The 14,891-nt window shown below is 38.7% G+C and overlaps 1 protein-coding gene across 1 annotated transcript; it reads left to right on the top strand.

The window, feature by feature from the left end:
• Positions 1-569: 569 nt before the first annotated feature.
• LOC143860029 (Protein kinase superfamily protein) lies at positions 570-14,665 on the top strand. The gene is made up of 8 exons (XM_077370535.1): positions 570-1,542; positions 3,992-4,276; positions 4,999-5,316; positions 5,757-5,984; positions 8,480-8,580; positions 11,980-12,094; positions 12,777-13,235; positions 14,159-14,665. The coding sequence occupies exons 1-8, from the start codon at positions 1,135-1,137 to the stop codon at positions 14,393-14,395; spliced, it is 2,151 nt and encodes a 716-aa protein (XP_077226650.1). The 5' UTR covers positions 570-1,134; the 3' UTR covers positions 14,396-14,665.
• Positions 14,666-14,891: the final 226 nt, after the last annotated feature.

Here is a 14,891-nt window from a genome sequence, read left to right as displayed (position 1 = left end):
TGATATTTAGGGCATTACCTATTTAAGTCTAGGCCTAACGAATTAATGATTTAGATCTTTGAACAAGGTGGGTTCCATTATTTTGTTTAAAAAAAAGGTGCAACTAGGTTCGAGTATATTGTGTGTCGAATGAATGAATGGCTTTGATAGACTAATAATTGAAGCAAAATGGCCGTTGATTTGCATTTAACTTTTGGACTCAGTGGTTAAGATTTTCTGATTAGTTAACTTTTGGATTATGGGCCCCATCAATTTGTGTTCGGTAGAGAATAGGGCGAGCCACGCTCTAGGAAGGGAGGTCCTGCGAGCGAAAAGTAAAAACCTAAATTCACGACCGTTGAGCAAGTCTCGTTAGCAAGAGAATGTCGCAACGGTGTAAAATCCATCCGTTTTAGAAAGTCGTGTTCGTGTCAGTATTTACAATTTTATTAGGGAGGTGATTTTTTCACCCCCTCTGTAGGATTATGCGCCCCACTTTTAACTTGATTTGTTGTAGCAAGGGGGGTGAAAATATCATCTCCCTTTTTCTTTTATTATTATTTATTATAAAAAATGAAATGAAAAAAGAAACGAAAAAGCTGCATCGGAGGGATTTCTAGTTATTCTAAGCTCGCCTCAGTCGTATAATGAGAATTATCTTAGAAAAGAAAATAGTCTAACGAAGAGATCCATATGACTCAACTCAGGGGGCTTTTTTACCTTTTCTTGGAAATGGCTCTGATCCCTCTATCAATGCCCTAGATCCATGAGCGAGATGCTCTAGCAAAACCCTAAAACCTTTTTTAGGGTTTTAATTTCCATTTCTTCTTCACGTATATGCAGATTAAGCATCTGAAGTATCTCCAAGGTATTTATATCCCTCTTAAGTACTGTAAAAAAATTCTTGCAGTTCAGTGTATTTTTTTTTTCTGAAGAAGACCTAGGTCTTCTTTAGCTGTTTCGCAAATTGTTCGATGTTGTTGTGGAAACGGTATCAAGATCTTGTTACAGTTCGATTTTTCTTTTCCTGTTGATCTTGATGGATGTGGAAGAAGACGATTTGGCGAAAAGCCGAGGGTACGAAGATCTGTGTGTAGGAAATCTGGTCTAGGTGGTGTTTTTTTGTAAATAATTAGGGTTTTGTTAGGAGGAATCATGGGCGGCATTTGTTGCAAGGCTTCTGCTATTGAAGATAGTAGGGAGAGTCCGAGAGAGAGGGTTTCGAACAAATTGCCGTCGAATGAGCGAATTACAGTGGCTTCTTTGAGGCATTCGTTGAGGAGAGAAGAGATTGTTCATGGGAAAGAGGTGGATAAAAGAGAGGGAAGGGTTGTGGTTCTTGAGAAGCAAGGGAATGGTTCGGTTCGAGTGGAGGGAGAGAATTTTGAGAGGAAAAGGGAAAAGCAGGCTTATCTTCATCATCCTGGAGTGGGCACTATTCCAAAAGTTATAGAAGGAGAACAGGTTGCCGCGGGTTGGCCTGCTTGGCTTGCTGCGGTGGCTGGAGAAGCGATCAGGGGATGGACACCACGTCGTGCGGATTCCTTTGAGAAACTCGACAAAGTAAGTTCTTATCCTGATTACGTACTCATTGTATTTGCTTGTTGAATTTTTAACTGCTGTTTTTTGGTTTGATTGGGAGATAGTGGGATGTTTGTTGTTATTGGACAAAGAGGGGTTTTGGTTAATGGGCCACTGTGAAGGTCAAACTCCTAGAGGGGGGATATTTATTAGCTTAAGATATGGAAATTTTAGTAGAGATTGAGCCTCTAGCTCAATGGTTGAGTCTCTGTTCTTCAACCAAGAGGGCAGGGGTTCATTCCCAGCTTACCTATGAAAAAAAGATATGGAAATTCTAGTTGGGAATTCATTACGTGAAGGTCATACTCTTAGAAAGGGGATATTTATTAGCTTAAGATATGGGAATTCTAGTAGGGATTGAGCTCCTAGCTCAATGGTTGAGTCTCTGTTCTTCTTCAACCAAAGGGTCCGGGGGTTCCTTCCCATTTTACCTATCAAAAAAAAAAGAAAAAGATACGGAAATTCTAGCTGGGAATCGATTATGGTGAACACACGGATCTGATTGTAAATTCTAACTCGACAAAGTAAGTTCTTATCCTGATTACGTACTCATTGTATTTGCTTGTTGAATTTTTAACTGCTGTTTTTTGGTTTGATTGGGAGATAGTGGGATGTTTGTTGTTATTGGACAAAGAGGGGTTTTGGTTAATGGGCCACTGTGAAGGTCAAACTCCTAGAGGGGGGATATTTATTAGCTTAAGATATGGAAATTTTAGTAGAGATTGAGCCTCTAGCTCAATGGTTGAGTCTCTGTTCTTCAACCAAGAGGGCAGGGGTTCATTCCCAGCTTACCTATGAAAAAAAGATATGGAAATTCTAGTTGGGAATTCATTACGTGAAGGTCATACTCTTAGAAAGGGGATATTTATTAGCTTAAGATATGGGAATTCTAGTAGGGATTGAGCTCCTAGCTCAATGGTTGAGTCTCTGTTCTTCTTCAACCAAAGGGTCCGGGGGTTCCTTCCCATTTTACCTATCAAAAAAAAAAAAAAAAGATACGGAAATTCTAGCTGGGAATCGATTATGGTGAACACACGGATCTGATTGTAAATTCTAACTTGTGATGCTGCAAATGACAACTAGTGCACTCATAGGATTATTTCTTTTAGAAGATGCAGTCATAAGATTACGGTGCACACAACTAAGATCTTGTTCGTTTAAGATTATGCTAATCGATTGTGAGTCCATGCCAATTGATTGTGAGTCCGAAACCAATTATTAGACTCAAATTTATGCTTAATTTTGAGTCCAATATGGTTCCGGACTCTCAATCGGTTGGCATAATCTCAAACGAACAGGGCCTAAGGAATCACGTCATTTTTTTTTATCTCCAAATAGTCTTTAAGATTATAATTCTCTATAGTTCCATAAATTGTCAATAAATTTTATAGTTTACTACAATAATTACTAAATGATGGCTAATAGCCAGTTGGTTGTGAAGTTAACCTGGCTAGCATTGTAGCTCTGAATTTGTACAGGAAACAGTCTATTTAGTTGATTGGACCAAGTGGAATTTCACGTCTAATGCACTTCACTTCATTAGTGCATGTCTATTCATGCGTAATCCAGAAAACAAACCATTGGCTGCTTGTACTTATGTCTAATGAATGTCACCTTTTAGTGCTTTTTGCTTAAATAAATTGTCAATAAATTGTATGGTTTACTATAATAGTCACTAAATGATGGCTAATAGCTTGTTGCTCACCAAGTCAACTTGGCTACCATTTTTTTTTTTGAATGGTAAATGGATTTCATTAAGGAGAACAGAGACCGAGAAGGTCCCTAAAAATACAACACCATAGCATACTCATTATGCATGATCTAGATTACATAGAATGAAGGAAGTCGAAAAGCTCAATACTCTCTTTGGATACAGCCTGTCCGCCTCGCCATTAGCTGACCTCCTAACATGTATAAAGGAAATCAAAGCCGACCCAATTCTATCTTGAATCTCATCGAATAGAGCTGCAAATCTCCAAGGTACTGCATGTGAGCCTCTAAGCCATCTAACAACGTTGAGAGAGTCTCCTTCCACCCCTACCTTCTACCGCTTGCGAGCCATCTTATGACTGTTTTCTGTGAAGATTCAGATTTATAAGTCAATGGTAGCCAAGTCTTCACAGAAAACAACCCATTTAGTTGATTGGACCAAGTGGAAGTTTACGTCTAATGATCGTCATCTCAATATTGTGTGGCCTTTTATGCTTGAAATCTAGAAAACAAACCATTGGATGCTTATACACTTGTGCATGTTCTGTTGTTTCCTTTTGAACTTTTCTTTTTCAATTTTATGCCTGTATCCAACATTGTTTTGTGAAAGTTTCTAAAGAAGGGAAATGTTTTCTAGGAAAAGAACTTATCCACTATTGTTAAATTGCCTCTAATCACCTTGTTACTCTTGGTAGGTTCTTATTGTGTCTCACTTTTGCAGATTGGCCAAGGAACTTACAGTAACGTTTACAGGGCTCGTGACCTTGATAATGGAAAAATTGTTGCTCTGAAAAAAGTACGGTTTGATAACCTGGAGCCCGAAAGCGTTCGTTTTATGGCAAGGGAAATTCACATTCTTCGTAGACTTGACCATCCAAATATCATAAAATTGGAAGGCCTGGTAACATCAAGGATGTCCTGTAGCTTGTACCTTGTCTTGGAGTATATGGAGCATGATCTTGCTGGCCTTGCTTCTTGCCCTGGTCTCAAGTTCACAGAACCACAGGTACTCTATTTAAAATAATTTATGCCATCACTTTTATGTTCACTGGAATTACACACTTCAGTTCAGTTGTTTATTTTCTGCTGCTCTTGAGTATCACCATGAAAAATTCTGAATTTACAAAATCATTTTCTATTTCCTCGTTCAGTGTAGACTATTTTGTCTAGATTTACCAAAGTAAATCATGGATACTGTGAAACAACCAGTTGCTCCAAAAGCTTAAGCTCATAGAGATGGCGTTATTTTATCTTTTATACTTTAACACTCCACCTCACTTGTGGCCCCTTTTTCTAGGGTTGGCCTACATGTGGCACATGTGGCCCCTCTTTTGGGTTTGGTCATTGCATGTGGATTTTTGCTATCAAGGAGATTTGAACTCAAGACCTTTGCTCTGATACCATGTGAAACAACCAGTTACTCCAAAAGCTTAAGCTCATCGAGATGGCGTTATTTAATCTTTTATACTTTAACAGATACAAATTTAATATATATTTTGTATTGTGTTGAATTAAGTGTGATCAGCTCGTTTGGGCTCCTTCTTTTCTGCATTTCTTTTCTGAATCAATGATATCTGTTGCTATTAGAAAAAAGAGAGTAAATATTGGATTTTCAAGCATGGACCTAACAAGGATGTGCCAGCCATTTTGGTGCAACTGGGTATCATAGTGTGGACATACACTTGGGATCGTAAGCTCTAAAATAACATTATAATTTGGTTTTGACAGATTAAATGTTACATGCAACAACTATTACGTGGACTTGATCACTGTCATAGTCACAATATTCTACATCGAGATATTAAGGGTTCAAATCTTTTAATTGACAATAGCGGGATCTTGAAGATAGCGGACTTTGGCTTGGCAAGTTTTTTTGATCCTGATCGAAGGCACCCACTGACTAGTCGTGTAGTTACGCTGTGGTATCGGCCACCGGAGCTTTTACTTGGAGCTACTGACTATGGCGTTGCGGTGGATTTATGGAGTACTGGTTGCATACTTGCAGAATTATACGCAGGCAAGCCTATCATGCCTGGAAGAACAGAGGTACCTTTCATGCATCTTTTATTTTTCTTACTTTCATGCATCTTTTATTTTTCTTCTAAATACCTTAAATAGGTGGTTTGTAGTTATTAATTTCTGATTCCAAACATGCTTCTGTACCATTACAAGGTTTGGTTTCAAAACTCCACCCGATAAATTGCAAGGATGGGTTTTTGCAATGGTTCAAATCCTTTCAACTGTTAACCTCGGGGGAAATGCTGAAATGTTTCTTACTGTATTATTCTGTTCCGGAGTAGGCTATAAGACTTGTGTTGCCTAATTACTAGACAATACTTATTTCCTTTGCTTTTTGTTTTTTTTTCCTCTGTGTCAGTTAATAATTTCTTTTTCCTTCTGTGATGACTGATAATTAGCATTGGCAGTTGTTTCTGTTGCTTACTTATATTGGATGGTGGATGAATGTGTATTTTCCAACCTACTAGGTGGAACAGTTGCATAAAATTTTCAAGCTTTGTGGCTCACCATCTGAGGATTATTGGAGAAAATCAAAATTGCCACATGCAACCATTTTCAAACCACAGCAACCTTACAGACGGTGTGTTGGAGAGACATTCAAAGACTTCCCTGCATCAGCTTTAGGGCTTATGGAAGCTCTTCTTTCCATTGATCCGGCAGATCGTGGTACTGCATCTTCTGCCCTAAAGAGTGAGGTATGTGGTTTTTGTAAATTGAAGGTCAAAAACTGTTTGCAGATAATCTTTCTGTTGAACATTATGAATGATATTGTTGCTGTTGAACATTGTGTAAATTGAGCCGTATAAGGTACCTTCAAATGTAATTAGAGATTTTATATAGTTGGGATGGTATTGCGATATACCACCTTTGCGAATGTGGTTGAGAAAATTGTAAAACACCAACACACAAACAGAAGTTTTTTTTAACCATAATTGTAGATCACTGTGTGCATTTGCATTTTGACCTTGCCCAAAGAGCATATGGCCTTAAGGCCTTGAAAATGTCATCCACACCCTTAGGAAGGCCTGAAGATGTCATCTTCTCACTACAGAGTACATGGTTGCACAATGGGGAACTTAAATGTCCACATAAACTAATGGAACTGTTAGCACATTGAATGGAAGTGGTCCTACTAAAATATATTGCCACACTGTTTAAAGTGTAAATCTATGAACATCTCATTTCATAAAACAGTTGGGATTTTATCATGATTTATGCAAGGCAGTAATTACAACTTTATGTACCTCGTGGAGTCATGGTCATGTTTTCATCTTCATGTCTTCATGATGGATAAGTTCATAAAAACATTATAGTTAGACTTCGAGAAAGGCTTTCCTTTTACTGACTACTTTGTTTCTTATTTTGTCTCTTTCTGTTTGCTTTGTATGGAAAAATAGAAGGGGTGGTGTGATGTAGGCAAATTGATAACTAGGTATGAATAAAACTTCATGGAATGATGTGTGCCACTTAATAAGAATTAAAACGATCCCCAAATGAATTAGAAGAGATACTATCTAGGTGAAGTGATAACTATCACTAACGTTTAAGGGGATGATGGAGGTCCCTTGATAAGAAATGAAACGAGCCCCAAGGGAATGTATTCTTGAAGGAACTCCATGAGGTAATAGTTGGCTACTCTGCTTTATGTTGGAAGTCTAGTGATGTAGTAATGTCAATTCCGTTTTTTGTTTTTATAGAAGTCCAGTGATGTTGTAATGTCAATTCTTAAACTTGATAAGAGACCAAAAGGAATGCAGTAAGTCTAGTCATGCTTCAGGGGATGATGGAGGACCCTTTATTTTGTTTTTTTTGAATGACGATGGAGGTCCCTTGATAAGAATTGAAACCACCCCCAAAGGAATGTATCTTGATGGAACTCCATGACGTAGTAGTTGGCTACTCTGCTATCATTGGAAGTCTAGTGATGTGGTAATGTCAATTCTTAAACCTTTTTGAGTCTAATGAATTTAAATGGATGGGCCATCTTGGAAGAACAAAAAAGTTGTTGCTTGGTAGTAATTTGAAGTTTCTGGGCAAAAGGATTTAGCACCATAGCAGATGGTATGGGTCTGTAAAAGAAAGAACTCTTAGTGGGTATCATCATGAATAGGTACGGAACATACATCAGACCAAAAACCTAGCACATAGTGAACAGATCACATGATAGATGTACTGGTTTAATGTTTAAAATCTAAAGGACAAATCACAGTATAGATGCACCGGTTCCATGCTTGAAATCTGAAGGTGAGGTCTTATGGAGTACACTAAAGTGGGGCCTTTGATGTAGCGGCATAGATCTGAAGTGCCACAAGTGGTAAGTTTTGAGGGATCGTGACAAATAAAATGGAATTGTCTCCCCTTTATATAGGACCACAGGGTTACAGATAGTACTAAAACGTTGGATGACTAACCGTAACATGCTCAAGTCAAGAAAGCAAAGAACATGGATTAAATGGGGCTGAGTTAAAACATATAACTGAACACAAATACGCAAGTTGTACTCGTACCTTTGATCTCTTATGCGTCTACCTGGTGTGCAACTTGCTTGCTGAAAAACAAATTTGCTTACCGTGTTTGCTTCTTCCATCTTTATTCTTTTTTGACATTTAACAAGTCTGAATCAGATGATTTTTTCCAGTTTACGATCCCAATCCAAATGTGGAAATGTTTTTCAATTTTTTGCCAGTTGGGACAAATGTCTTCATGTATTGAAGGGGATCTTTAAATTACTAGAGGGTCAACTCATTCATCCACCCCTCTGTGGCTTGGGTTTCATTGGGTGGAACTTTATGTGCACTGAACACACATTCTTTGTCACGTAGATTTGCAAATGATGATATGGAAGAGATGAAACACACCCCCCCACCCCCACTTTAAGGGATGCTTTTTTTTTTGGCAAGGCATAAGGGATGCTTTACCCTTAGGGGAATTTTGTATCCCTTTTCTTATACCTATTAAGTATCTTTATGAATCCCCACATGCTACTTTCTTGGAGTTATCAATGCCTTGAACATCTCAGTTAGTTTTATTTATGCATCATTTATGATTCTCTCATGGATATATTCTCATTGTGCTTTTTGGCCGTGGTTTATAATCTTCTGAACCAATTTTTTCCTTTTGTTTTTCTGTCACTGCTGCTGTTGTGATTCTTCTGTGGGAAAACAATTGAATAATTGTTTTATTCTTTCAGTTCTTTACTACAAAACCACTTGCTTGTGATCCTTCAATCTTGCCCAAGTATCCTCCAAGCAAAGAGTTCGATGCGAAAATAAGAGACGAGGAAGCTAGAAGGTACACCATAAATCAATTGCTTCTCCATTCATATTTTAAGATCAATTAAGAAATACATTCAGTTTATTCTGTAAAAACAAATTGTCTCACTTTCTAATACCATGATTATTTATACAGCACTTGCGGGCTATGTCTATTTATACAATTACATTCACATTTATTCTAGGGAGCTGATAAATCTGCCCCTTTTGATTCTGCGGACACCCCATGAGATACTTTTTACCGGCCACAAGCAGTTTTTTCTCCCCTTTGCCCCTCTCTTCACTTACATTTTATACATGTGGGCCACAGTGAATAATTCGCCCAATCAACTTGTCGCTTCTCTCTCTCTCTCTCTCTCTCTCTCTCAACCTTTTGAGTTTCTCTAGACCACCTCAGATCTCCTGGGTCAGGACGGAATCCTCCGCCAAGTTTGGCGGTTATTGAACTCCGTGGCGTCCCTGTTTTCAGCCATTTTTCAGGTCATCGGTTATTGACACCTTCACCCTGTTCTAAGCCATTTCTCAGGGCATCATGAATACGGACATTCAAAATGGAGAAAATCCTCGATCACATAATGATGCTGCTAATGAGTTAGCTCACAGTGGTGTTTATAAGGTTGGGTTGTGGATTATGGTGGTGGTGGGATTATGGTGATGGTTGTGGTGGTGGTGAAAGCTAGGGCTGGACAGAGGGTTTGGATGGAGTGGGCCCCATGGGCTAGGGTTTCGCCCTGGAGTTGCATTCGGACCTTTATCTGATCAAAAGGGTGGGTCGTGGATCCAGCAACAATGGAAGCGATGTGGGTTGTGGATCTGGTAACAATGGAAGCAATGCCTCCCTTGACGACTCCTTTAAGACCCATGTTGATTTTCTTCTGGGTTTTGGGAGGAAAGGGTTTTCGATTGAAGAAGGAATAGAATTTGGTGTTTTGCCTTTTCTTTTGTGGAGACTGAAAGGAAAAAATCTAAGAGAAAAAAGACGAGTTGGAATTTCTTCTAATCTATATGTGAATTGCAGAGGAGGAAATGGTGGGAGATTTCTTTGCTGCCTTTCATATGGCATGGAGAGAGAGAGAGAGAGAGAGAGAGAGAGAGAGAGAGAGAGAGAGAGAGAGAGAGAGAGAGAGAGAGAGGCACATGTATAAAACACAAATTGAGGAAAGAGAGTAAAGAGAGGAGGAAAAGAAGAGAGAGAGGAAAAAAACTGTTTGCTGCCTGTGACTTGTGACGTAGGGGTGTCGGCAGAATCAAAAGGGGCAGATATATTGGCTCCCTTATTTTTTGGCCTTAACTTCGCATTTATGTCTCATACCATTGTGATGTTATCATGACCCTACTGTATACAATGCCTGTGCTGTTATCACAGACTTTTGGTCATAACCGCTGCGTTCTACCAATATAATATTATAATGTGCTTCTCGTTTTTGCTACATAACTGCCCAAAGGTATCCCAGGACAAAAGTCACTGTCCACCGAAGCATCACTAGATGTTCATTTAGATCAGAAACAGTTGCTGAGGATATATAGGCATTCCCGTTCTCCGCACAGATATGGAGCGGTTCTTTCTAGAAATTCGAACTAATCTCTGCATATTGAAGTTTGGGATGTCATTATTATCTGTAACAGCCTCTCGACTCATTCCCTAGTTGCACTAAACTGGAGTGGACAATTTGCCCCAGTGGACAAATTCTCTTCACTCACATTTTATACATGTGGGCCCCAGTGGACAATTTGCCCAATCAACTTGTCGCTTCTCTCTCTCTCTCTCTCTCTCTGAGAGAGAGAGAGAGAGAGAGAGAGAGTACAGTGGGTCCCACATGCATAAAACATAAATTTAAGGAAGAGAGTAAAGAGAGAAGGAAAAAGAGAAAAAAAAACCATTTGCCGCCCATGGCGTGTGTCGTAGGTGTGTTGGCAGAATAAAAAAGGGCAGATATATTGGCTCCCTTATTTTTGGTCATAGCTTCACATTTATGTCTTATACCATTTTGATGTTATCATGACCCTGCTGTATACAATGCTTGTGCTGTATTATGGATTATGTTTAAGGCATAAGTGTGACCCATAAATTCACACAGACTATTGGTCATAACTGCTGCGTTTTACCATTGTAATATTATAATGTGCTGCTCTTTTTTGCTACATAATTGCCCAAAGGCATCCCAGGACAAAAGTCACAGTCCACCGAAGCATCACTAGAAGTTCATTTAGATCAGAAACAATTGCTGAGGATATACAGGCATTCCCGTTCTCCACACAAATATGGAACGGTTCTTTCTAGAAATTTGAAGAACTAATCTCTGCATGTTGAAGTTTGAGATGTCATTATTATCTGTTACAGCCTCTCGACTCATTCCCTAGTTGCACTAAGCTGGAGTGGGGAGGGATCCTTCTGAAATAACTCAGAACAAGGAGCGTCTCATAAATGTCTACGTAAAATGGTATTAAAAATTTAATATAATGTTTCTGTATTTTATAAGATTAAAAACTTGGGATGTGCTTATTTACAAGAGTTTTCCAAGAATGAAAACAACTACAAATGGTCGTACATACTGAAGCAAACTGATCTAAGGTTTTGGTCCTATCCCTGCTTTGGAGTGTCGATAATAATTATTGGGTCTTTGTTCACATGGAGTGAATCAATGGCTCATATTGGCAATGGATGGCGGGATGTGCACTTGACATGTATCACCTGATCTGTAGGCTGAAAGATAGGGTGTACTAATACAGTTTGTTCTCATTGATGATTTCTGTTGATTTTTCCTTACTAAATAAATCTGAAGTTTTGGCATATTTACTCAAATTCAAGAATTTTGTGTGGAATGAGCTGAGTATTAAATATTTTCAACGAGATGGTGGTGGTGATTTTATCTGCACCCAAGCAAGTCTCTGATAAGAATGTCACTGTTCATGGGACTTTTAACCCTACTATACCCTCATAAGATCATCTAACTGGAAGATAATTATCGTCATATTATTCTATTTTATTTTTTCATAGAGCATTCCTCAAAAGCCCATAATCCAATCCTTAAGCTGCATGCCACACTTTATGCTTACATATCGAGGGCCCCACCTGTGAAAAGGTCTTCTTGGGTCGTTTTTGTACGCCTCATGTTGAGGCTATCCGTCATGCACTTTTGCTACTTTTAAATACTCTTCTGATTACACAACGAGTGAACAATTTTGTGTTTTTAATTAGCAACAGCAACTCTTGCACATTAGCTTTTGTGGATTAAGCTTTTTTTTTTAAACATATGTGGATTAAACTCTTTTATGCAGTAATGGTTATTCACTATGGATATTTGTAGACATCCACTTGTGGATGGATTTATTTTTTGAATGTTTATCCTTGTCTTTGATTTCATACCTTAAACTGACAATATCCGTATGACATGATTCATGTTGGCGTTACTCACAGGCAAGGTGGCACAGGAGGCAAGGTGCAGAGATTTGATCAAGAAATGAAAGGACGAAGAGAATCTAGAGCACTTCCAGCACCTGATGCCAATGCCGAGTTACCCTTGTCATTGCAGGTAATATACTTGTCTATATAACCTCGACATACCTTTTATTTGCTTTACTTCCAGTGACTTCCTCATCACTTGTAATGGGTTCTTCATCAATGAATGGTATTTCATCATTGTAGTCATCAAGCCTGACATTGTCTTCCTGTACAAGTGTTGCAATCTTCCGTTGTGTCTAGTCAGATTATTTGTAACATGGTTCACCATACTTAAAGCACTTGAAAGAAGAGTTAGAAGAAGGGTTAGGTTGTGCAACCACTGGGGTTTAATGGTTTTATTAGAACAATTCTATAGATGCTCTATAAATTTGGTTGAAATATTATCGAGGTGCTTTTAATGTTCTTTTCCCCCTTTTTTTTTCTGTTATCGCTGTACATGTTTGACAAACCAGTTGAGGAGTGATGTTTTGGTGTACGCAGTACTCACTTGGTCATTAGGTTTCAGAGTCGTACTGTAGCTAGCCTGTTATAAAATAAATAACAATAGGTCAATATGAAAAGTGACTACTCCACGCTCAGTTTAATGAATTAATTTAACTACTTTGTGATCAGTTTAAAAGATTTGCAATGAACTTTCAATTTTTATTTTAATTTCTGTTTACGTTTTAATATCAATATAAAATTGTTGTTTTAGATCCATACTCCGTAAATGTTTGTAATTCCTTGTCCGTAATTTCCCATTCTAATTACAGAAAAGACAAGGTCAGCCCAATTCCAAGAGCCGTAGTGAGAAGTTCAATCCGCATCAGGAGGAAGTTGCTTCTGGATTTCCAATTGACCCTCCTAGGCAAGTCCAGCCCCTAGAAGAAGCAAATGAAGATACTCAAATGCATTTCCGAAACAGGGCTTCTCATTCGGGCCCACTAGTTCACCGGAGTGCATGGGCAAAGGTTCGGAAAAATGAGGATGATGCCCCAAAGGTTTCGGCTGGGCCTGATTTATCAGCCTTGTCCGGGTTAGTAGCCGCGAGGAGGAATGTATCATCTGATGATCGCAGAGAAAAATTTGGGCCTTCCCAAGCAGAAGTCACAAACCCAGTTGGTAGGTTGCAGGAATCTTCTGGTGAGGAGGCCTCAGGGCACACCAGGAAGCATGATCAATTGTCTCTTCAGAAGGAAGATGGAAGGATTGGCAACAAGGATCCAGTTTTGGTGAGTGATTTTCATTGTGAGTTTATATCAGCGTTTACTCATCTTTTCAAAATGCATGGAAATGGTAATCTTGGAAATAAAAATTGTTTTTTATAATTAATTGATGCTCATTAGGAGAGAATTATAGTCAATAATTCCTATTGAATCTATGCATACGTAATATATGGATGTATATCTCCTACTACAGTGCATCGAAATGCTTGTGTTGCATGTGAAAACCTAAACACTTCTATGTTTATATAAAAAAACTTGTTACTGTGGGAAGTTTAAAAAAAGTAAAGGCGGGTTCCAGTGGCTTGGCGATCCACATGTCAAAAATCTTTTGCATCGAACAATCCTAACGCTCAGACTTGTGGAGATTTTTGAACTGTATGCCGTCTTACTTTCTGAGCTATCATTAACAGACCACAAGTTCAAGGGTTACAATAGTCATAGTATAGCCTATCCATGGTGGGGACCAACAAGTAAACGGTTTATACCATTGAACTGTATAATTTCTCTATTAATATAAGCATCCATTTCAGCTGAGGACTGGTTTAATTGCCCTTGGGACGCCTCCCTTGTCTCCAACTGGCTGAAGCAGTTGGGACCCGTGAAAATCACAATGGGTCCCTTGGTATGAGCAACATGGAAGCAGTTGCCCTCTTTGTTTTCACCCATGAATGATGTGGTTTTCTGCTCAGTTTGGTGTGTATAAATAAGCATTCATTATAATTTATTTGTTTTTGTCTGCATGGTAAAAAACGCCTCTTTGTTATCAGATAATTTGTATTCTCCTTGTACCAAGAACAACCCTTTCTTGTGCTTTTAATTTTTATGAACGCATGAACTTGTTTTACAAGGTTTTATTGGATGACCGGTTTGTATTATATTTGTTTTCTTTAAATATCCTAACTAGATGAGTTTGTGTTATAATTTCACAGCAGGGTTATGGGTCTAGGGGCAACAAGATCCACTATTCAGGGCCGCTCATTCGTCCGTCGGGCAACATTGATCAGATGCTCAAGGATCATGATCGTCAAATCCAAGAAGTCGTTCGGCGAGCACGGCTAGACAAGGCAAAAATTAGGAAAATTCAGGCGGAAGGGTACCAAATTAAGCCCAAGCCTTATGATTCTGGCATTGTTCCGATATTGGCCTCCAGACGTGAAGCTGAATAGAGACAAGATAGAGGATGAAGGCTAGCATTTCATGAGAAGAAAATTGCACAGAAAATGTGGAGTGGTGGTGGTTCCTCTGTGAATTATGTAGAAGGCATGTAAAAATTGAGGGATCTGTAGTGCCTATTTGTTACATGGGTGGGGGTGAAATGATGAATTAAATGGGTGAAATGTGGCCATTTGAGTTGATTAACTAAACTTATTGAGGACTCTCTTTGCTTCTCATTTCATTCTTATTGAAATATCAGCTGACGCATCGAATATCAGAAAGGGTAGTATCTCTTGGCAAATTCATATTTTGTTTTAATTTTTTTGAGGGGAAGATACTCCCCAATATAAGGGCACCACATTGGGCTTAATATGTCAGTCTTTTCAGAAAAATCTTTGTCTGGAAGTACTCGAAAGAACAGCACCGAATATGAGAAATAGATGTACTTGAATGGGATCCCATGTTGAATCCCCTGAAGTTTTTAGAGTGGAAGGTTGTTTAGCTTTG

Source organism: Tasmannia lanceolata, unplaced genomic scaffold, assembly GCF_043159265.1.
Source record: "Tasmannia lanceolata isolate RefF3 unplaced genomic scaffold, GAP_Taslan_0.1 ptg000037l, whole genome shotgun sequence".
NCBI lineage: Eukaryota > Viridiplantae > Streptophyta > Magnoliopsida > Canellales > Winteraceae > Tasmannia > Tasmannia lanceolata.
Note: the sequence above shows the minus strand (reverse complement) of the source record. Positions and strands in the feature narration are given on the sequence as shown.

What these genes read in the sequence shown, in the direction of transcription:
- LOC143860029 (XM_077370535.1), top strand. Translation starts at nt 1,135, where the DNA reads ATGGGCGGCATTTGTTGCAAGGCTTCTGCTATTGAAGATAGTAGGGAG. An exon ending in TCATGCCTGGAAGAACAGAG is followed by an intron (nt 5,317 to 5,756) that starts GTACCTTTCATG and finishes CCAACCTACTAG; the next exon opens with GTGGAACAGTTGCATAAAAT. An exon ending in AGAGACGAGGAAGCTAGAAG is followed by an intron (nt 8,581 to 11,979) that starts GTACACCATAAA and finishes CGTTACTCACAG; the next exon opens with GCAAGGTGGCACAGGAGGCA.